Raw genomic sequence first — 25,057 nt, 5'->3', positions numbered from 1 at the left:
CCTGGGTATTGTTACCCAGTGTCATAGAGAGCAATATTTCATGTCCTCTAGGAACAAGGGCACATAGCATTTATAATGGTGAACAAGAAACATACAAACAGAGAACAATGTTTATTGAATTTTGCCACCTTACATATTCATCACATGTATTACTGGCCATTCCCATATAAATTTTATTTAAATTGACAATGTAAATTGGCAATGTGCTCCTCCCCCCGCCTCCCCCCCCCCCCCCTCTCTCTCTCTCAAGATAAATATAACGTACTTTGACAAGGGCTGTATTATTATAATACATACATGTTAAAATTATGAAATTGTACATGTGCAAAGATATATATGCTACAATACCAAACACAACAGTTCAGTTTTTACATGTGTGATTAATGATGTCACTCAACAAATAAAATGTTATTAATATCTGAAAAGTCATCTGTAATTTTAAAAATATCACTTATTAACATTTTATTTCAACAAGTTAAAAATAGTTTTACTGGAACATATAATTGGAACACACAGTAACCATAACCATAATCATCACTTGAAAAAATAAGGTGGCAAACAGTCAGTAGATTACAATGAACACAACTTAGAGCCTCTCATTTTCATTGGAAAAATAAAATAAGAAAATACAGTCTCTCACTAAACATTACATATGATTCTTCACTTACTATGAGAATTTTTTTCAAGTAAAATTGTCCACTCATAAATTTTCCACTTGGTAAGATTAGTGACAAAAATAAATCATTTTAAAATTAGTTCATAAATATTCCTACACATTTGTACTTTTAGTCATCCAAAAAATCAACACACTTTCTGAAAGCATTGCTCAAAGATATTTGCTTTCACCACTAGCAAACCTATCATTTAATAATTGAGCTTTCTTGAAAATTGCCTTCTTTTGTGCCTCATCAAATCTGTTTGCCTGCAGGTCAACATTTCTGTCAAATGGCCTCCGTTCTTGCTTACTGTCACTGTTTTTTTTCTGTAATGAAAACATAACACCGTATATAAATGAAAGAATATGTTTATGAGAGTAATATAAATGACACACTCCAATAAAACACTGAAAGACGATGTGTAGCACTATTAGCTCATATTATTTTGGAAATAAAAGTGCTAAACTTATGAAGAGCATTGGCAATGACAACCATTTACATATGAAAACTAAACTGAAGTCTGTGGTGCTGACCTGCTGACTGAGCACTTCATGCTCTACCTAGACCATCAATGAATAGCAATACTGGAAGGACATTTGGACACTATGCCAGATCTGATATTTAGCACTTGGTAATACAGAATGTAGTATGCAAACTGCTTTTCTTCTGATAATAACCACCAACAAATCTCTGAAATTTTTCACTACTCCACTTATTTATGGTGCCAGTTCTTGACCACTCAACAACGAGAAGTATCCTATGTTGCAAAATTTCAAAAAGTAATATACCTAGTTAAAAAAAATGAAGAATTGCTTGAATATTCTACTAATCGAAATTAATATTGTATTAATATACTCAGCAGTGATTTAAGTCTTATTTATATTCTTGTCAACGACTCAGTGCTCCAACTCAACGACAGTTGGTTACCATTGTTCCATTCAATGATGGGAACGTAGATACAGGGTTTTCAAAGCTTTATCTGTCTACAGGAGGCGGTCAAAAATTTGGAAACACCAAAAGCACAACACATTACCAAGCCTAATGCCATGCAGGAAAACTGTTAGCATTCAAAACAGCTTCCACTCATCTTGGAATGGATAAATACAGATCCTGTATGGTTTTCAAGAGAATCTTGTACCAGTCTTCCTCCAAAACAATGTCAAGATCAAGTAATGATGAAAACAGTGGAAAGTGATTACACACCCTTCGCTCCAGAGTAGACCACAAAGGCTCAATAATATTGAGATCTGGTGACTGTGTTGATCAGGAGAATGTAACAATTTATCCTTATGCTCAGAAACCAGAAAACCAATCCTGCACATTGAGAAAAAGGGGCCTGTCATCTTGGAAGACAGTGTCATCACAGGGGCGACAAACATTGTATTTTGGGATGGACCTGATCAGCCGAAAAGGTCCATAATACTTGGCAGTAACACACTCTTGCAGAGTAGCCATGAGGGCCACAGAATACCATGATGGCTCCCCAAATCACCACCAAACTTCTGCTATGTTTCGCTCTTGACAGCAAGCTTCGGCAGCACAGGCATGGGACACCCTACACCAGTTGTAAACTTGGACAGAAGTTGCAAACACTGTGAAACAAGACTCATCCAACTAAATGACATTCATTAATTGCTTCAAACTTCGGCAGCTCATTTTCCTGTTATGGTTATTTGCATCACTCATGCGGTTTTGGAATTCCAGCATGCCCTGCAATTTGCAGCTTTGGGAGCACTCTTGGTGTTGTTTTTGTGCTGAGAGTTCTTGAGTGTGACACTCCGTGCTGTAGTTATTTTTGCAGCTGTTGTCATCACATTTTTTGACACAATCCTCTTCCATGAGTGTCTGGCACGATCATTCAACACACACTTTTGCCCACATTGCCACATGGTGGATGATGTTTCTCCACTTTCCCTGCATATGGTGTAAATCTTCAGTAAGGTACCTCCTAAAACACCAAACGCTTTGCCTACCTTGGTTAAGAAAGCAGTACCCACCATAAGAGCATCAACTATTTGCCCATGTTCGAATTCACTTAACTCCAATGTAATGCACTCGCAACTACACAGAACACTGTTCTGACCATGACTGACACTTGCAATGTACTAAGGGCACTGCAGGGAGCCATTCATGGTCAAATATGACAGCACCACCTGCAGGCTTGGCAAGCATCTGCACATCTGCATTTATTTTCAACCATGCATTTCTCGCAGTGTTTCCATATTTTTATCCAACCCCATAAATTTAATTGCATATCCTGGGTTATAAAACAATACAAAATGTATGCATTTTTGACATTAATAAAATTTTATCATGGTAGTTTCTTTCTTATTTTTCATAATGAAGCATCTATTATATTTAAGTACATCATATGTAATCAGATACAAGTCTTATGGTCCTTTTAGGCGCAGAAACAATATTATCTAATGAAAATCTGCCCCTTTTATTTACACTAGCTTAGTGCCTGCTGCTTCACTCATATACAATGTATGGGCTCTGCAAATTATTTTCTCTGCTTTTCTTCAATTGAATTTCTTATGTTGTTCACAAACTGCAAAATCATCTAAACTTTCCATACTAATTAAGGCTATAGATGTATGGTCTTTTCTGGATGTAATTCTGACCAGTGATTCTGGTAGCTGGAGTCAAAGGTTTTTGTTAATCATGCCTTTTGCTTTCTTGTAGTGATATTTCCATAGAAACTTTCATCCCATAACACATATTTCTTTATATCAAACCAAGAAGTGAAATACCAATTTTCATAGATTTACCTTAAAATTTTTTAATATAACAAAATATTTTCACAAAGTTTTTCATTCCCGTTTTCACTCCCTCAGGGGGTTCAATTTCCAAAAACACCAAAACACGTACCTTTTTTTTCTTTTTTTTTTCCTTACTGTTCTGTGTGAGAACTCAAATACCAGTATTCATAGATGTGGCTTTAAAAACACTTTAGTAGTTCTTTAATAACGATTTATTTTCAAAAAACTTTCACTCACTATTTTACCATTTTAGAAGTTTAATTTGCAAAAATGCTGAAAACCATTTTTTTTAATTTCTGACTGAGAAACCAAACACCAATTTTCATAGCTCTAAGTTGAAAATTGCCTTAAAACAACATATCTTCAAAAAGCTTTTCATCCTCTTAGGAATGGAATTTTGACAATCCCTTCTTAAACGATACTTAAAAATATAAGATATACATCCTCTTCTATCATTAGTGGTTTGGACTAACATAGAAGCAAATACAAATTTTCATAGAGTTAGCTTAAAAGTGCTTGCATAATGAAATATTCCTATTTCAACCCATAGAGGTTGAATCCAACTCCATGAACCAAGGACCTTGCTGTTGGTGGGGAGACTTGCGCATCTCAGCGATACAGACAGCCATACTGTAGGTGCAACCACAATGGAGGGGTATCTGCTGAGAGGCCATACAAATATGTGGTTTCTGAAGACGGACAGCAGCTTTTTCAGTAGTTGCAGGGGCAACTATCTGGATGACTGACTGATCTGGCCTTGTAACGCCAGCCAAAATGGCCTTGCTGTGCTGGTGCTGCGAACAGCTGAAAGCAAGGGCGAAACTACAGCTGTAATTTTTCCCACGGACATGCAGCTCTACAATATGGCTAAATGATGATGGTATCCTCTTGCATAAAATATTCCAGAGGTAAAATATTCCCCCACTCGGATCTCCGGGTGAGGACTACTTAGGAGGATGTCATTAGGAGAAACAAAACTAGCATTCTACAGATTGGAGGGTGGAATAGCAGATCCCTTAATCGAGCAGGTAGGTTAGAAAATTTAAAAAGGGAAATGGATAGATTAAAGTTACATATAGTGGGAGTTAGTGAAGTTTGGTGGCAGGAGGAATAGTACTTCTGGTCAGGTGAATACAGGATAATGCAGGAGTAGGCTTAATAATGAATTTAAAAAAATTGGAATGTGGATAAACTGTTACGAACAGCATAGTGAACACATTATTGTAGCCAAGATAGACATGAAGGCCACACCCACCACAGTAATATAAGATTATATTCAACTAGCTCCAAAGGTGATGAAGAAATATATGATGAGATAAAAGAAATTATTCAGATTGTTAAGGGAGACATAAATTTAAGTTATGGGGGACTGGAATTCAATAGTGGGAAAATGAAAATGAAGAAAAATAGAAAGTGAATATGGACTGAATGAGAAAATCCCCTGTACAAATTTTCACAGAACATAATTTAATCAAAGCTAACACTTGGTATAGGAATCATGAAAGAAGGCTGCCTATGTGGAGGAGACCTGGAGACACCGGAAGGTTTCAGATTGATTATTTAATGGTAAAACAGAGATTTCGGAACCAGATTTTTAATTTTACAATTTCCTGGTGCAGATGTGGACTCTTGACCAAAATTTATTGGTTATGAACTGCAGATTAAAACTGAAAAAACTGCAACGAGGTAGGAATTTAAGGAGATGGGACCCAGATAAACTGAAAGAACCAGAGGTTGTAGAATGTTGCAGAGAGAGCATTAGGGAACGATTGACAAGAATGGGGAAAAGAAATACAATATGAGAAGAATGGGTACCTTTGAGAGATGAAATCAGCATCAGAGGATCAAGTAGGTAAAAAGATAAGGGCTAGTAGAAATCCTTGGGTAACACAAGAGATATTGATATTAATTGATGAAAGGATAAAACATACAATCAGAGTAAATGAAGCAGGTGAAAAGGAATACAAACGTCTCAAAAATGAGATGACAGAAACTGCAAAATGGCTAAGCAGAGATGTAGAGGCATATGTCACTAGGGGTAAGATAGATACTGCCTACAGGAAAATTAAAGAGACCTTTGAAGAAAAGAGAATGATCTGTATGAATACCAATAGCTCAGATGGAAACTCAGTTCCAAGCAAAGAAGGGAAATCAGAAAGGTGGAAGGAGTATATAGAGGGTCTATACAAGGACGATGTACTTGAGGGCAACATTATGAAAATGGAAGAGGACGTAGATGAAAATGAAATGGAAGATATGACACTGCGTGAAGAATTCCATAGAGCACCGAATGACCAAGTCGAAACAAGGCCTCAGGAGTAGACAACATTCCATTAGAACTACTGACAGCCTTGGGAGAGCCATCCATGACAATACTCTACCATCTGGTGACAAGATGTATGAGACAGGTGAAATACCTCAGACTTCAAGAAGACCCAAAGAAAGCAGGTGTTGACAGGTGCAAAAATTACTGAACTATCAGTTTAATAAGTCATGGCTGCAAAATACTAACATGAATTCTTTACAGACAAATGGAGAAACTGGTAGAAGCTGACCTCGGGGAAGATCAGTTTGGATTCTGTAGAAATGTTGGAACACACGAAGCTATACTGACCCCACGACTTATCTTAGAAAGATAGATTATGGAAAGGCAAGCCGACGTTTCTAACATTTGTAGACTTAGAGAAAACTTTCGATAATGTTGACTGGAATAATCTCTTTCAAATTCTGAAGGCGGCAAAGGAAAAATACAGGGAGCAAAAGGCTATTTACAATTTGTACAGAAACCAGATGGCAGTTGTAAGAGTCAAAGGGTATGAAAGGGAAGCAGTGGTTGGGAAGTGAGTGAGACAGGGTTGTGGTGTATCCCCGATGTTATTCAATCTGCTTACTGAGCAAGCAGTAAAGGAAACAAAAGAAAAATTTGGAGCAGGAATTAAAATACATGGAAAAGAAATAAAAACTTTGTGGTTCGCTGATGACATTGTAATTCTGTCAGAGACAACAAAGTACCTGGAAGAGCAGCTGAACAGAATGGACTGTGTCTTGAAAGGAGGATATAAGATGAACATCAACAAAAGCAAAACGAGGATAATGGAATGTAGTCAAATTAAATCAGATGATGATGAAGGAATTAGATTAGGAAATGAGACACTTCAAGTAGTAGGTGAGCTTTGCTACTTGGGGAGCAAAATAACTGATGGTGGTAGAAGTAGAGAGGATATAAAATGTAGACTGGCAATGGCAAGGAAAGCGTTTCTGAAGGAGAGGAATTTTTTAACATCGAGTAGAGATCTAAGTCTTTCTTGAAAGTATTTGTATGGAGTGTAGCCATGAATGGAAGTGAAACATGGACGATAAACAGTTTAGACAAGAAGACAATAGAAGGTTTTGAAATGTGGTGCTACACAAGAATGCTGAAGATTAGATGAGGTGGTACTGAATAGAATCGACGAGAAGAGGAATTTGTGGCACAACTTGAGTAGAAGAAGGGATTGGTTGGTAGGACACATTCCGAATCATCAAGGGATCATCAATTTAGTATTGGAGGGAAGCACAGAGGGTAAAAATCGTGTAGGGAGACCAAGAGATGAAAGCACTAAGCAGATTCCAGAAGGATATAGGTTGCAGTAGTTACTCATAGATGATGAAGCTTGTACAGGATAGAATAGCATGGAGAGCTGCATCAGACCAGTCTTTGGACTGAAGACCACAATAACAACATCACTGATGTTTTGCGGGAGGATTTTGGAATATGTAGGGTGTTCGAACATTATGAATTACCTAGAGGATAACAATCAGTTGACACACGCTCAGCACTGATCATTCTTGTGAAACACAACTCGTTATTTATTCTCTCAAAGTAATGAAAGCTACCAACAGGGTATCTCAAATTGATTCTATATTTCTAGATTTCCCAAGGTCTTTTGACACCATTCCCCACAAGTGGCTCCTAATCAAACTGTACGGCTATAGCATATCATCTAAGTTGTGAGACTGGATTCATGATTTCTTGTTGGAAAGATTACAAATAATAATAACTGACGGAAAATCACCGAGTAAAATGGAAGCAATCCTCAACTATATAAACAATTTAGGACACAATCTGAGCAGCCATCTTGGATCGTTTTCAGATGACAGTCATTTAAAATTTACTAAAATCATCAGAAGATCAGAATCAATACCAAAATGACTAATACAGGATACCTATATGGTGTGAAAAGAGGCAATTGGCGCTAAATAATGAGAAGTGTGAAGTCCTCCACATGAGTACTAATAGGAATCCATTAATTTTTGGTTACAAATTTAAAGGCTGTCAATTCAATTATATACCTTGGAATTATAATTATGAACAACTTAAATTGGAACAATCACAGATAATCTTGTGGAAAAGATGAACCAAAAACTGCTTCACTGACAGAACACTTACAAGATGCAACAGGTTTACTAAAGAGATCGCCTGCACTGCGCTTGTCCTTCCTCTATTAAGAGTATTGCTGTGCAGTATAGGATCCTTACCCTACTGGATTGACTGAGAACATCAGAAAAGTTCAAAGAAGGGCATTTTGTTTTGTATCACAGTGAAATAGGGGGAGGGGGGGGGGGGAGATGGGATTGACAATCCATTAAAACAAAAGCATTTTTCACTGTGGCAAGGTCTTCTCACCAAAGTTCAATCTCCAACTGTTCTGTGTACAAGAACACACCAATAATACTGAACACAACACTTTATTACATCAAGAATATGGATATAGAAAAGTACTTGCCAAGGGCTGCCCTACTAGTTCAAGACACACTGGCTGAAGTAACAATAGGACTGAGGGTGACGCTGACCAGACCCAATTCTATAAGTTGTCTGCTGGCCAGTAGAGTGCACAATGTAAAGGCTGTGCATGCATCAAAGAGTGGGAGCCTCTGACGCAACGGGCGTCTTGCAATTTCTGTGGCATGCCTTACAGCTGCGCATCCAGATTGCAGGTGTGGAATGTTACACATGTCACTATACCCTTCCCCATTTGGGGGTGCATCATCACTGATTCACAGGGCCAGAAGTGAATGGATGCAACGTGGACATGGTGCCCACATCCTTGGAGGCCTGAGAGGGGAGAAAGGGGAGATAAACTTCCGGTTAGCAGGGACTTCGGCAAATGGAATGAAGTGGCCAATACAGTGAGCGCCCTGATAGCCCCTGCGGGAGCATGAGATGACAGGACTGCCGATCGGCATTCCAAGCCAGGATCCATGGTGATGTCCAGTGGCACTGGGGAATGTGGAGATGACTGCCACAGGCAGAGGTCACACAGGAGACACTGACCAGGCAAAGGTGTGTCCACCGACTGGAGGGGCACTGGAGTGGCTGATCGGGCGGCAAGGCACTGACACACGTGGAAACTGAGGATGGAACTTCACTGGATAGGTGGCACACACCAACTGGGGCACCGGCTAGGGCGTTTGCGTGGCCAGGAAAAGTGGGTGAATGCCCACCATCACTCGGAGCTGATTTTGATGCCTTAAGACCTCCAGTTCTCCTGTCCAGAGAGTGTAGACACGACAGCCATTCCGACACATGGACACATGATGGTTGCCAGCAACCAGCAGGGGCACTGACCAAAACCATTTGCCCAGAATGCCATCGCCGGTGGAAAATGCGGTACATTGGAACATGATGGCAGGCAAGAAGCTGGATGGAGGAGGTGGAGTGGCGTACGCAACTGGCGACCATGAAGAAGCTCAGCAGGGCTATGGGAACCAATAGGATTTGTCTAGTAGGCCACAAGAAAAGAAACCAGTTAACACCTCCTTAGTGGGATAGTCCTGCAGATATTTTTTCAACTGAGCCTTAAAGGTGCGAACCATGCACTTGGCCATCCCACTACATTGTGGGTGAAAGAAAGGGGACCGAACATAGCAACTGCCTGACAACACACAGAAATCACGAAACACCTGGGACAGGAACTGAGGTCTGTTGTTAGCAATGAGGGTAACTGGAAGACCTTTCACAGAAAAAAAATTTTCAAAGAGTCTGAATAGTAACCTCCACAGTGTCCAAAAAGCATGGGCCACGTATGGTAAAAGCGAAAATGTGCCAACGATAAACAGCCAAAAAACATTCAGAAATGGACCACCAAAGTCCGCATGAATGCATTCTAAGGGCTGGGTCGCTGGAGGACACAGAGAAAATGAAGCATCGGGAGCTGCCTGTTGACTAGCACACTGGGGACACAGCCACCAAATGCTCCAGCTCCTGGTCAATGCTAGGCCAGTACATGTCTGCAAGCCACGTCTTTGGTGCGGGAAACACCCCAGTCACCCTCATGCAACAGCTGTGAGACCTCCTGCCGAAAACTCCAGAGAATGACCACTCTGGGAGCTGTGTTCTTGGAGAGGTGGAAGACCCCATCTAAGATCTGAAGAAAAAATAGTTACAAAGCAGATCAGAAGTGCAGCCCAGAGGACAAGATGACCAACTTTGCTGGACGAGGTGGACAATCTGCATGAGGACAGTAACAGACACTGTGACTCTTGTGACCTGGGTGCGGGCAGAAGGCAACATCCAAATGAAGTGCAGCCTGGATAAGGCATCCACATTGGCATGGTGGTCAGTGGGGTGAAAATGAATGTCATAGTGGTATTTGGAGAGGAACAATGCCCACCAATGCAACCTGCAGGCCACCTTATCGGGAATCCAGGCAGATGGACTGAAAAACAAAAGGAATGGCTTGTGGTCCATAATGAGTTGGAATTTGGTGCCATACAAGAGTATATGAAATCTGGTGACCGCACACACGATGGCCAGAAGCTCCTTTTGACCTGAGAGCAAACACCAGTGGATGCTCCAAGCAGTCTCCATTCCCATGAGCGAGGATGGCCCCCACGCTGTACTGCAATACATCCATAGCCAAAACCAATGCTTTGTTAGTATCAAAAGTAGCTAGGCATGGCATTGACCTAAGGTGGTCATTCAGTATGGAAAAGGCCTGGTTGTAGCACTTTGGAGACCAGATAAAGGAAGCACCCTTGTGGGAAAGAAGATAGAGAGGATGTGCAATGGTGGATGTCCTGGCAATGAACCAGTGGTAACAGGCTATTTTACCCAAGAAAGCCTGCAATTCGTGTAAATGGCAGGTCCTTAATGGCCTTGACCAGACTCACCATGGATAGAAAACCCTGCCGTAATATGGTGTGGACCAGATACTTTAGAGATAGTTGGAAAAATTTGGATTTCTGCAGATTGCAATGGAGACCCATGGTCCATAGTTTTTGAAAATGAGCCCAGAGGCTGTGCAGATAGTGACTCGTAGCACATCTGGTAACACTAATATCATTCAGGTAGTTGAAACATTGCAGTATAGTGAACATGACCAGTTCCAGATAGCACTGAAAAAATGTGGTGGCATTTGTCATATGCCAAACATTAACCGCTGGTATTGATACAGCATTCTGTGCTATTGATTGGCAGATTACCATGATGTGGCCTTTTTTCCATCACTTACGACAGACGGCGCAGGACTGGTGACACACTGGTCAATCATGATGGGAGTAATTAGACACACTCACAATGGCAACTGGGAGCGGCAGCTGGACCACTGTTTACATGCTGCATGGATCGGCTGGCATACACTGCTGCTATGTTGTCCTCCTCAGATGCAGAGGATGCAGCTGGGCCACCCTGCACTATCACGATGTCGCACCATGCTTCCAGTTGCCAACCAGTGGCAAGTGGGACCTCATACAACTGGGCAATTAACAATGCCTTTCAAGGGAAGGATTTTCTAATTGGAAGACCTGTTGCTGGACTTATCTGGGGCAGAGCAGATTGCAACATTGTGATCCATGTCGTCCACATACGATTCTTTGGAATAGGACGTGACAAAATGGCATTTGCGGCTATGGTCATGGAGGGTTGCAGTCCAGGGATGATAAGACTGATGAGACCATTTCTTGCACTGGTAGAATTCAACCCTAGTGGTCACAATGTGCATGCGGTAGCAATGACAGGAAGACAACAACAAGAATAAACTGTCGAAAGACAATGAAGAAGGTTCCTGCAACAGGACCAACTGCCGCAGTACCCGATACAAGGTGGGAGAAAGCCATGCCAAAAACAGTGGGCAACATGTCTGTCACATGAAAGGTGTGGAAATGTTGCCTGAGGAGGTGTTCTTACACAATCCAAACTCCTGCCATCTCACAAAACAGTGGGAACAGAAGAGAAAACATAGCCAGAGATGAAGGTGGAGAGAGCAACACTGGCACAGCCAGTTTCAAGACCATAAGAAGTTCCACTCTTGGTAAGTGGAAAATCAGGGTTCGAGTCCTGGTCTGGTATAAATTTTCATTGTCATCATTCCATTCTACAGCTGATGGTAGTCATTATTCACAATTACGAATTCATCTGATGTGTTTCTTAATAGCTGTGGTCGCCGCAGTGCATTGTTATCAGAATAACACAGGCACTGCAAAAACTTGTAAGAAGTTCCATCTGCTGTTGCACCAACATTTGAAGCAGAGCTTCCCTAATGCAAAAAGCAATGACACAATGTTACATATGAAAAACGACCCTACTTCTCATTAATATGTTGTTTACTACATCAAGCATATAGGTACAGATAAACACATGCCACGGAGTGGCTGCCTACTAATTCAAGACACACTGACTGAAGTAAATATAGGAATGAGAGAGAGGCTGGCTGGACCCGACTCAATAAGCTGTCGGCCTGCCAGTAGTGTGTGCTACAGAGAGGCTACGCGCACATCCAAGAGTGGGGGCCTCTGCTGGTGCTAGCATCTTGCACCTTCTGTATCACATTATAACATTGCCATGGGTGGAACTTGTGTAGTACACATTTCTGCCGCTAGGCGTGTACAGCGCAACTCACTGCCAGTTCAGTGCCAACTGTGTTGTCAATCTGGCTGTTCTGTTCATCTGCTTTGATTGTTTTTGCTAGCACTGTTTTATTGTTGTTTAGTTTTTTATGAAGGCAAGTTTAAGTGAACAACATGCATCGGTGAAATTTTGTTTTCTACTTGGTAAAAATGCAGCTGAAACTCTTTTAATGTTGAAAACAACTTACTCAGATGAGGCTATGGGAAAAACTCAAGTATACGAGTGGTTTACGCAATTAAAAATGACACGTTGGTTGATGATAAATCTCATTCTGGATGTCCATCGACTGCCTGAATTGACAAAAATATTGAAAAAATTCGAGAGCTTGTGCTCACAGACCATCGACAGACAATTGGTCAACTGTCAGAGCTTAGTGGGTCATCTAGGAGCTCGGTTCAGCAAATTTTAATGGAATATTGGGAATGAAAAGGGTTGCTGCCACATATGTTCCTCGGGTTCTGACTGACAATCAAAAGGAACGTCGGGTTGAAACACATCGTGCTTTGGAACAACAGCTTAAAACTGATACAGATTTTCTGTCAAAGGTCATTACTGGTGATGAGTCATGTTGTTATCATTATGACCCAGAAATGAAGCAACAGTCAAGCCAATGGAAGACATCATCATCACCCCGTCCAAAAAAAAGTCGTCAAGTCAATTCAAACATCAAAACAATGCTGATTTGTTTTTTGATGCCAAGGGCGTAATAAATTCAGAGTTGTTCCCCCAGGTCAGATCATCAATCAAATGTTTTAATTGGAAGTTTTAAGAAAATTGTGCAACAGTGTTCATCAAAAAAGACCCGATTTGTGGCAGACAGGAGACTGGTTCTCGCAGCACAACAACGCACCTGCACACACATACATCTCTGTTAGTTTTTGGCTAAAAATGGCATGGTACCACTGCCCCACATACCTTACTCACCAGACCTGGCTCTGTGTGACTTTCTTATTTCCATGCATGAAAAGGGACATGAAAGGACACTGATTTGACAGCACTGAAGAAGACAAGGCAAAACGAGGGGGGAGCTATCGGGTGTTTCTAAAGATACCAACAAAAAATGTTTTGAACAGTGAAAGCACCGGTGAGACAAATGTGTTACTTGTAATGGAGAGTATTTTTAAGGGGATATGATTGTTTTGTACACAATTTGAAAATATACAGCTTTTAAAAAATAATTCCAGTTTTTTTTTTTTTGGGGGGGGGGGGGGTGGGGGGGTGGGGGGGGGGTGTACTCCCTTGTACAGCTTACAGCTGCACGCCCAGATCCCAAGTGTGGAATCACACACAGGTTGCTACACCAACACACTCCTCTGAATGCAAAAATATTTTGTTGACTCCCACCTACAGAGGGAGAAACAAACATTGTAATAAAATAAGAAAAATCAGAGTTCACACGGAAAGATTTAAGTGTTCACTTTTCCTGCACGCTGTTTGAGAATGGAATGGTAGAGATATAACATGAATATGGTTCAATGAACCCTCTGCCAGACACTTAAGTATGAATTGCAGAGTATCATGTAGACAATCTCCTTAGCACAGAGGTAGTCAACATGTTTCACCTACCACCCACTTTTGTACCTCTGTTAGTATCAAAATTTTCTATCCGCCCACTTGTTCCACATTAATAGTCTTTTTCAAAGTAGGAAAGTAACTTTACTTTTAAAAAAATTACAGAGAGACTACAGCATGTCAAAGCATATAATACAAATTATTTTTTAAATAAGAAAGCCTATGTAACGCACCTCAAATTTTCTAAGGAACTGACCCACTTAATTTTTGACGATGCATATGCGTATATTATGCATCTCATTGGTTGTCTGAAGGATAATATTACTAGTTCTCATGTCAGGAGGCTGGAAAGATTAGGAGTGAGGTAGAAGTAGCTCCTAAATGTAATTTTAATTTTTACCATATGGTTGAGAACCAAACGAGCATTGTTTTTAATCACGAGGAAATGTGTTTTCTAAATAAAGGGTTAGCCCATAGTCTTGGTTCCCCATTTACTCAAAATATGGCCTCTTTGTTGGTGACCCATACTATTGTTGCCCTGGAACAGGCTAAATCAGATAACCCCACAAAAAACTCCATCTGTCAAAAACTAAACAAAGCTGTTGCACTAGAACTTGGCACAATAAATCATTAAAATCAGAAACATCGGGATCCCCACAGGAAGTTTGTCCACGCACGGGACCAATCCATTTTGCGTGATATTAACAGGAAGCTTCAGGAGAACCAAGCCATAATTGTGCGGGTGGACAAAGGCCACACATCAGTAGTTCTATACAAGACCAACTACATACAAAAAGCCAAGACTTCCCCTCCAGCCCTAAGCTCAAAAAATACTCATTTAACCCCACAGCTAAGTTCGTCGCAGAAATTAAGAAGGCACTTAAAGAAACAGATGCGTTATTCACCCCATTTAGTAAAAGAACTTTAATATCACAGAGTGTATACATGGACAAGGAAAAAAAATTCCTGGATTTTTCCCGGGTTTCCCGGTTAAAAATACACTTTCTCCCGGGTGAAAATACACTTTTTCCGTGTTAAGTGACAGTATATTTTCCTCGGCACTGTATAACTCATCAATCCTTTTAATGTTTATGGTTTTATATACCGGAGTAGAATTTCCCGGCACTTTAGAAAACGAAACTAAGGGAGGAAAAACACGTTTTGAAAGACCTTTGATGTGCAGCAACATGTACACTGCATGTTTTCGTATTACGAAGGTATAAACTTTAATTCCACCAAACACTACATTTTACTTTCCGAAACATTGAAATTGAGATTGCGATGCACTTTTGTAAGACAGTCATAGCTCCTGTCACGTGGTCTCGCCAGCTGATGGCAGCATAGGACACGTGATGTAGTAAGCCAATAGCAAGATCATTCTTAAGTAGCGTGAACACACACAAATAAGAAAAGTTAATTGTTTAAACTGATATACATACCATTCAAATATAATATTGGTCTCAAAGATTAATAAGCTGGAAGAGAAGCTAAGCTTCCACATATAATGTTGATCTTTTTTGCCCGTGTTACACTATAAGATACATCACACAAATGTGCCAGTAAAACGACGTAAATGTCTGATGATCTGGGCTCAAAATTCTTCTAAATGGTCGTCCTCAAAGAGTTGATTTTTAAATGGGAGTCAAACGCTTTGTGATTTAAGAAATACACTCCTGGAAATTGAAATAAGAACACCGTGAATTCATTGTCCCAGGAAGGGGAAACTTTATTGACACATTCCTTGGGTCAGATACATCACATGATCACACTGACAGAACCACAGGCACATAGACACAGGCAACAGAGCATGCACAATGTCGGCACTAGTACAGTGTATATCCACCTTTCGCAGCAATGCAGGCTGCTATTCTCCCATGGAGACGATCATAGAGATGCTGGATGTAGTCCTGTGGAACGGCTTGCCATGCCGTTTCCACCTGGCGCCTCAGTTGGACCAGCGTTCGTGCTGGACGTGCAGACCGCGTGAGACGACGCTTCATCCAGTCCCAAACATGCTCAATGGGGGACAGATCCGGAGATCTTGCTGGCCAGGGTAGTTGACTTACACCTGCCAGAGCACGTTGGGTGGCACGGGATACATGCGGACGTGCATTGTCCTGTTGGAACAGCAAGTTCCCTTGCCGGTCTAGGAATGGTAGAACGATGGGTTCGATGACGGTTTGGATGTACCGTGCACTATTCAGTGTCCCCTCGATGATCACCAGTGGTGTACGGCCAGTGTAGGAGATCGCTCCCCACACCATGATGCCGGGTGTTGGCCCTGTGTGCCTGGTCGTATGCAGTCCTGATTGTGGCGCTCACCTGCACGGCGCCAAACACGCATACGACCATCATTGGCACCAAGGCAGAAGCGACTCTCATCGCTGAAGACGACACGTCTCCATTCGTCCCTCCATTCACGCCTGTCGCGACACCACTGGAGGCGGGCTGCACGATGTTGGGGCGTGAGCGGAAGACGGCCTAACGGTGTGCGGGACCGTAGCCCAGCTTCATGGAGACGGTTGCGAATGGTCCTCGCCGATACCCCAGGAGCAACAGTGTCCCTAATTTGCTGGGAAGTGGCGGTGCGGTCCCCTACGGCACTGCGTAGGATCCTACGGTCTTGGCGTGCATCCGTGCGTCGCTGCGGTCCGGTCCCAGGTCGACGGGCACGTGCACCTTCCGCCGACCACTGGCGACAACATCGATGTACTGTGGAGACCTCACGCCCCACGTGTTGAGCAATTCGGCGGTACGTCCACCCGGCCTCCCGCATGCCCACTATACGCCCTCGCTCAAAGTCCGTCAACTGCACATACGGTTCACGTCCAAGCTGTCGCGGCATGCTACCAGTGTTAAAGACTGCGATGGAGCTCCGTATGCCACGGCAAACTGGCTGACACTGACGGCGGCGGTGCACAAATGCTGCGCAGCTAGCGCCATTCGACGGCCAACACCGCGGTTCCTGGTGTGTCCGCTGTGCCGTGCGTGTGATCATTGCTTGTACAGCCCTCTCGCAGTGTCCGGAGCAAGTATGGTGGGTCTGACACACCGGTGTCAATGTGTTCTTTTTTCCATTTCCAGGAGTGTACATTGTACATTCTCCCACATAGTTCATCTTGCGTAAAAGGAAATCTGCTTTGAATGTAACGCTTTTCAAACCACCATTTGCAATATTTTCCTGCGACCTGTTAGAAATAGGTTCGTTTCAGCAGTTGCAAGAGAGCACCAGATAATAGGCATCACCGCACTTGCGCAGCTACAATGACGCAGGAAGCTCATATGTTCGTACGTGTAAAACATTTTACATCAGATCTTACACATGTCATAAAAGAAAGAAGACATCAGACGATACTTCAAGAGCATTGGAATTTCGTGAACCATACTAAAACCCATAATTCAGCTTCAAATGCACATTCTTATGTAAATTTTCTTGGAGTACCAGTATTGCATTATCTCATGTTTGGTTATTTATTATGGCATAATGCCGTACATGCACTTGAAATGTAGTGAACAGTTGAAACTAGCCAATAGTGTGAAATTAAACACTTCGTTTCAAATAAATTGACTGCCTCAGCAGAAAAGATTAATTTTAAGCCAAATCTCTTAAGCAAACTGGCAAAAATTACTTCATTGCTCTGTCAGAAAGGTGGAAATAAAATCTGAAACTAATAACATATTACAGCCTTCCGTAATTATGCAAACATATTTTAATTCATTTGATAGCTCCCAGCCACAAAAATCCATTTTATCATTTAACGTGAGAGCAATAAACGAAGAGGAAACAACAAAATCACTGAATGTAAACATAGGTCACGTGGAGACTCCCCACCTCCCCACCACAACTCAGACTGCTCTGTGCATCAGCCCCAGATTCACCATATTCCTGAACCGGGGCAATCGCGCCACTACTCTTAACCAAAAGCGGGAGAAGGTACTACTCGTACGCGACTCAACTGCGCCTGCTCAAGAGCCCGCGTGCAACAGCTCAAAAAAATCTAATTTAAGCAGTTGTCACGCCACACTCATCGGAGGCAATTTGTTGTTATAAAGCATTGCATAGTCTTCCTAAAGACTTTGACACACTTTGCTATTGGCAGACGATTGTATGAACACTGTTTAGTAGTTGTATATGGCGCATTTCCTTTGCAACTTAAGGGTTCCCCCCCACCCCCCCACCCCCCCCCCCCCCACCCCCCCCTCCCCTCTTTTTCATGTTTTGTTACTGCAGTATTATTCTGCAGTAGCGGGATACAGTCATATTCTTTGTTAGAGTATTGGTTCTTACCAGTCAAAATCACAAAAATTTAACTGAAAACTAAAACAATGAAAAATTCCTGGAATTCTAAACAATTCCCGGGTTTTTCCCAGATGAAAAAATTCCCGGGTTTTTCCCGGATCTCCTGGTTGTCCCGGGTCGTATAAACGCTGCACCCACTTTCAGGGGCGTTGTGAAGCTTCATAAGCCACAGTCTTCTCTCCTTTAAGGCCAATTATGAATGTTATTAATGCCCCAAATTACTTATTGGCTAAGGAATCGCAAAAGTTTCCTCAGTAAGCATTATTTTTTCCATGGTGGTCATGGCACCAAGAACAGAGAGGAGTTAATTATACACCTCAAACACGTAATGTAACCAGTGATATGAGTCTAGCAAGTCTCGACATCGAATATCCCCATTAAAGAGGTGATTCCTATTATTGAATCCAACTTACGGATGTTCTCTCATCTAGATTCATAAAAAATTAATGAATTCCTTCATTTTCTCATAATTGTCCCGGACCATAATTACCTTGTCTTCAAAGACACCATATATGGACGAACTGACAGGTTAGCCATGGGATCCCCCACTGCCAGAACAATAGCTAATATTTACATCAATCACACTGAACATCAGTTTTTTACAACCCACCCACAACTGCTTCAAAGAAAAGTATGCTACAAAAGATATGTCGATGACATCATACTTTATATAACGGGACCGACACCCAGCTGCAACTTTTTCAATTTGACTTTAACAAAATGCACCCCAAGATTCAGTGTACGATACACTCCCATTTTTAGATCTGGAAATTTCGTTACAGGACAGTAATGTTCACTGTAACATATTTAGAAAACCAACTACAACTAGTTCTATTATTCATTGCTCTTCAGTTCACCCAAAGCAAGAAAAAATGGCAGCTCTTCATGTTGTGCTTTACCGTGCTGCCAGAGTCTCTCTCTCAAAACAAAATTACCAGCGATTTGGATACCATTAAATTCATAGCATATGCTAATGGCTTCCAGCCAAATGACATTGATGTTTTTCATCACCAAATGCAATCGAAAGGTGCTTCCGAAGATATGTACGGGATTACAATAACACTAAACAGGGTCCCGTATGTAGGTGTTATATCTGACAGGATTGGCAAATGGCTTAGAAAATGTGGGGTTATACCCGCCTTCTACAACCCACATAAGGTCAGGCACCTATTGAAGCACCACGAAACCAGAGAAGACAATCGCTAAGTACAATCGGGCGTCTATGGCATCCAGTGTAGTGGGTGCCCTTCCACATACATAGGCCAAACTGGTCACTCCTTTAACATATGGTTCAGAGAGCATTAGGATCTTAGCAGTTCCAAATCTGCTCTCACTAACCACCTGAAGGATCATAACCATTCCATTTCAAATATAAACACAAACTGCAGCATTAGAAGAAATAGAAATCATCCGCAGCATTTGCTGTGATCCGTCTGGCATTTTGAACCAGCAAACTGCGCTTCAGCATGCAGTCCTGCTGAATAACTTTTCTTTTTTGAAGCAGTGTCCAGCCTCATTTCCTTTTCTTTCTGGTCCCTGATTACTTGATTACTGTACACCATACATGTATGCTTCTTAATTGGGTCAGTGTTTTTTGCCATTATTTTTGTGGCCTTCAATAGGCTTAACGAATGTACGGCACTGAAAGCCACTATATGTTTTACAACAAACCACAATACTCCATCTGTAATAGTTTCAAAGTTATGATGTTTTAAAATGATAACAGGACTTTACAGACACCCTGTATTTCCATACTTCTTAAGAAAACACCCTGTATATCTACACCTCGTAAGCAAGAAAGGTGACTACAGATGTTGCAAACACTTGCATCATTCATGTATTTTATAAAATTCACCAACCCACTGAAATATATTACATGACAACTGAGCTTACATGAAGTAAAGAAAACAACTTATACATCAAGAGTTAATTAAGGCATCATCATCATCATTACATAAACCCTACAACAGTTTTACAATGATCTCAGGCGAACTTTTCCTACATAATATGGAGATGGGAGGGTGGGGGGAGGGAGGGAGGTGGGGGTGGGGGGAGAGGACATAGAACTTACTTTCTTCCACCCACAAGGTAATTTAAGCAACAATGTACTGAAAGGTCCTGATTATCTGAAAACGGATTATGTAGTTTGCAGATGTTCAATGCCTAATTTGCTGTTTTAAGTTTTTGTATTAATTACAATGAATACTTTTGTTTAAAATACACTCAGGGTGTAGACACGGACAATTAAAAAAAAATCTCAGATTTTCCCCTGATTTCCCTGTTAAAAATTCACTTTTTCTCAGGTGAAAATACACTTCTTCCCAGGTCAAAATACACTATGCCCCTCATGAAAGCACATCTTTTTCTGTGTTAAATGATGATATACTTTCCCTCAGAGTGGTAAACTGATCAATCCTTTGAAGGGTGAAGGCTTTATACACCACCACAGAAATTCCCGATATTATGCAAATGAAACCCAGCAAAAAAAAACACTGCAATTTGAAAGGCCATTGATGCAGGGCAACATTTACAATGCATATTTTTGTATCACAAAGGTATAAACATGAATTCCAAATCCAGTGCAGAACAGTAGCTTTCTAAGCACTGAAATTGAGACTGCGATGAACTTTTGTCAGCCAATCATAACTCATGCCACGTGATTTCATCAGCAGATATTAAGGGGGATAGGACGTCAAACGGGCTGACTTGGAGCAGGAGAGGCACCACAGGACATTTTAATTTTCACTGTCTATACTTTTACAAATAAATTCATCAAACTTTGTCAGCCTCGCCAGGAAGGATTCAAGATTCACACTCATTGCAGTGGAAGTTCGAAAACATAACAAAATAATTTTTTTTTTTTTTTTTTACGTGTGAAATTTCATTATTTTTTCACTTACTAATGGCTGCATTTGTTGCTATAGGTACACTTTTCTTCATAAGTTAAAGAGATTCTTCGATTAATTTTGCACAGCACACATACCATACTCACAGGTGTATGAAACTCTAGAATTTATTTAATTTATGAAAAAACAAATTAACTGTTATATTTTAAACTTCATGTTTAGAAAAAACACAAATTTTATAGTTAATTACCTCAATTTTTACCACAGTTTTTAATAGATTTGGAAAATTCTAGAGTTTCATACACCTGTAAGTATGGTTTGTATGCTATGCAAAATTCATCGAAGAATCTCTCTTACTTATGAAGAAAAGTGTACCTATAGCAACAAATGCTGCCATTAGTAAGTGAAAAAAATGATGAAATTTCGCACGTAAAAAAAATTACTTCGTTATGTTTTAGAACTTCCACTGCTATAAGTGTGAATTCTGAATCCTTCCTGGTCATACTGACAAAGTTTTATGAATTTATTTATAAAATTATAGACACTGGAAATTGAAATGTCCTGTGGTGCCTCTCCTGCTCCAAGTCGGCCCGTTTGACGTCCTACCCCCCTTAAGGGCATAGGACATGTGATGTAGTCGACTAATAACATCATTGTTAAGCAGCATGAACACACAGGGAGGAAAAGTTAATGGTTTAAATTAATATCCATACAGTATAACTACAAGAAAACTTAAGCTTTCACTTACAATATCGGTCATCAAAAACTTTTTGCTGTTTTTTCCCCAAGGGTGTGGTTATGTTGGATCCTAAGTGCACAGCTTAAATTTCAACAGCTGAATATTTCTCCGAAGCACAATTATAAATTTCACTTTTCCTTAGAAAACCCAATTATTTGTGAAACTGCCCTAGAACCTGCTTTGTACTTTTTTTTTACACTTTCTGCCATCCTTATTGCATAATTTGTAATCTATGAAACAACTGAAATAAATCTGAAAAACTAACATTGAAACTTTGTCTTCTTTAGACTGTATTACCCTTTAAGATATATCACACAAATGTGCCAGTAAGATTTTAAATAATGGCACAAATGGCTGGACTTTGGTGCTCAAAATTTTTCTGAGTGGCTGGTCCTTAGTGTAAGTTCTGAATGGAAGTCCAATGCTACACGATTTAAGAAATTCATCACACATTCTCACCCATAACAAAATTCATCTTGCATAAAACGAAATTCACTTTGAAAGTAATGTCTCTCAAAACCACCATTCGCAATATATCCTGCAAACTGTTAGAAATGTGAACAGTTGTGGTATCACACTCATTGAGAAGAGGCCCATGAGAAAGACTCATTGAAAGCACTTTGTAGTTATGAATTACTGCGTAGTCTTTGACACATTTTGCTGTCAGCAGACAGTTGTGCGTACTGTATTTTCTTATAATTCGCGCATTTTCTTTGCAACTAAATTTTTATATTGATGTTATTCCCTCATTCATGTTTAACTGCTAATTACAAAAATTTAACAGAAAACTAAAATAATGAAAAATTCTAAAAAAAAATGCCTGGATGTTTCCTGGATTTCTCCCTGATGAAAAAGCTCACAGATTTTTCCTGGATTTCCCAGTTACCCTGGGGCATATACACTCCGACACTATTATGCATGTGACTCATGTTTTACTGACAGAAGATGATGAGGGAAACATAGTCCCACAGTCAGATACACCTGAAATATTTTCTGTTGTTTCCCATTTCTTCTTTACAGAAATGAGAAGACTACTCTTGTAATATAAATGCAGTCAACTTCCTGTCTGTATGTTTGCCTAGACCTCTCCCTAAGGAGATAAATGTCTAAGGAGTTCACTGTTTCCAGTGAGTAACACATAAGTAATGCAATGGATTCACTAATGTGACATGTAGCATGTTTTGTAAATACAGTAAAAGCAATTTCCAGTAAAAGCACATATTTTCGATTAGCCTTGTTTTTGAGCTATCCATACAGTCTTAGTATGCATTAATCAGGATACTCGGGAACTTGCTGTACTTCAAGCAGCATCCGGAAAAAAACACACAATTCAGAACTACAAGGGCTATTCCTACAGGAACTTCCATTTTCACATAGTATGTAATAGTAGAGCTAGCAGCACCACTGTACATGGTGGCAGCCAGTCAAGGAATATTTTACGGAATTGGTTTAAAAAATGTATTTCAAAGGCCCAGTCAAATCTTTACAAGTTTACTCCTAGAGCAACTTATGCTGTGCCTACGTGACACAAGTTGCCTGTCTTTCAAAACCGAGGCAGTTCCGTCCAGTTAAAGCTGCTGACAAGAGACGCCAGAGACCTCTGCTGAAACTGTTAGCACATTCATGCCACTGGTTTTAGCCAAAAGCATGCATGGGATACAGGTCACATGTGTGGATGCTGGAATGTTCTCTGGTGTGAAACACAGTTGCCTCTCTCTCTCTCTTGTAAACCAGACCTCAAGTAGAACAGACATCTTTTTGGAAGGCAGAGCCTCTGGCTCTGCTTATCATGTACGGCCACCAACATAAGTTAACATGAACCACTTCCCCTTCCGTTGCCCATTTCAATTATTTGTTCTACCTTCTAGACTGGCCTGAACCTGGTAACTTCCAACCCTAGGTGCGCCCCTTGTATGCCATACACTGAAATATATTCTCTTTATTGTACATAATTTCCTGTTCTTTCATTTAACGGCAGCCCTGGATTCCCACTCTCCAGTCCTGACCGCTCGACCTCCTGCACACTGTCATCATGAGGCATATGTAACAACCTTCTCCCCCCTTCCCTGCCCATATACAGTACACCACTCTTGCCCATATACAGTACACCACTCTTGCAGTGGAATGCACTTTCAACCAATATGCTGAGAGAAGTGGAGACTAAAGGTTTTGTCTTTGTTCCTCTCCGAGCCACATGTTTTCAAAATGCCTGCTGTAATCGCCAGATGTTATGTACATTCTGTAAGATTTCTTGTGGCAAAAACTGTAAAGCTAGTGAGATGCATCGCTAACTTTGTGAAGTTTATGGGCCAAATGTAATGAGTGAAGGTATTGTAGTATAATGGGGCTGTATGAGAATTTTAGAAATTTCCCAGTGAATTGAGTGTTTGAAGAGATTTTGGGTTTGCTGCAAGCTGTTGAAGAAATAATTAGGGAAATTTGTCATGCTCTTTTGAAAGCTACTCCTCAATGCAGTAATTTAACCTCCGCAAAAAGGGCTGTACTACAAAACCTACAAGAGGATTCTGACACACTGTTACTGAAGGCTGATAAAGATAATTCAACAGTGTTGTTACTTTACAGTGTGTATGTTGATAAGATATATGGTCCACTAAGCAATTCTACACATAGGAAATTGATTACGATCCTACACGTCTTGTGCAATGGAAGACTTCTGCACTCCTGAATTCTTCTGCATTACTTCTAAGGGCCATCAGGATATTAAGACCACATGGCTGTGCACCACCATGACTGTATGGCCTTCTTAAAATTAATAAAGGTCTTATGGCCAATAGTAAGAAATATTGGAGCCCCCAAATACAAATCAGCCCAACATCTTACTTCCTTGCTAAGGCAACTGGTGTGCAAATGTTCACATCATGTATGAAACATCTGATTTTATCAACAGACAGGGGCTCTACATCTATGGAGTTCACACTGTTTGATCAGCTTTGATGTAGTGTCTCTTTTTACTAAGGTCCCTCTCACAGATTCTTTGTCACTAATTGGTAATAAGTTTCAGGTAGACATCACTGCTTTCTTCCAGCATACTCTTCCCTCAGTCTTTTTCTTGTTCAACCATGAATATTTTGAGCAGACTGGCAGTACCACCACAGTTAGCCCTCTGACTCCCTGTCAGCCAACCTTTGTATGGAGTTCTTTGAGGAGAGAGTACTTGAATCAGTAGCCCTTGGAGATATGTGGATGACTTTTTTTTTGTAGTGTGGCCTCATGGAGAATATCAATTAAAAGAGTTTTTACATAACCTCATCTTCACACATAAGAACATACGATTCACTATGGAATTAGAGCAGGGCTTCCCAATGTGTGGTCCGTGGATCCCTTAGGAGTCCGC

General features: G+C 40.8%; 1 protein-coding gene across 2 annotated transcripts in view; it reads right to left on the bottom strand.

Annotated features, from left to right (window-relative positions):
* Positions 1–235: 235 nt before the first annotated feature.
* The window catches only part of LOC124594732 (GPALPP motifs-containing protein 1), a 74,877-nt gene continuing 50,055 nt past the window's right edge, over positions 236–25,057 (bottom strand). For both annotated transcript variants that reach the window (XM_047133100.1, XM_047133101.1), the window contains exon 5: positions 236–982. In XM_047133100.1, coding sequence (XP_046989056.1) covers positions 827–982 — 156 coding nt within the window. In that variant the 3' untranslated portion in view covers positions 236–826. The remainder of the gene's footprint in view (positions 983–25,057) is intronic.

This window comes from Schistocerca americana, chromosome 2 (genome assembly GCF_021461395.2).
Source record: "Schistocerca americana isolate TAMUIC-IGC-003095 chromosome 2, iqSchAmer2.1, whole genome shotgun sequence".
NCBI classification, from domain to species: Eukaryota; Metazoa; Arthropoda; class Insecta; order Orthoptera; family Acrididae; genus Schistocerca; species Schistocerca americana.
The sequence above is the reverse complement of the archived record's forward strand: the minus strand, read 5'-3'. Positions and strand labels throughout refer to the sequence as shown.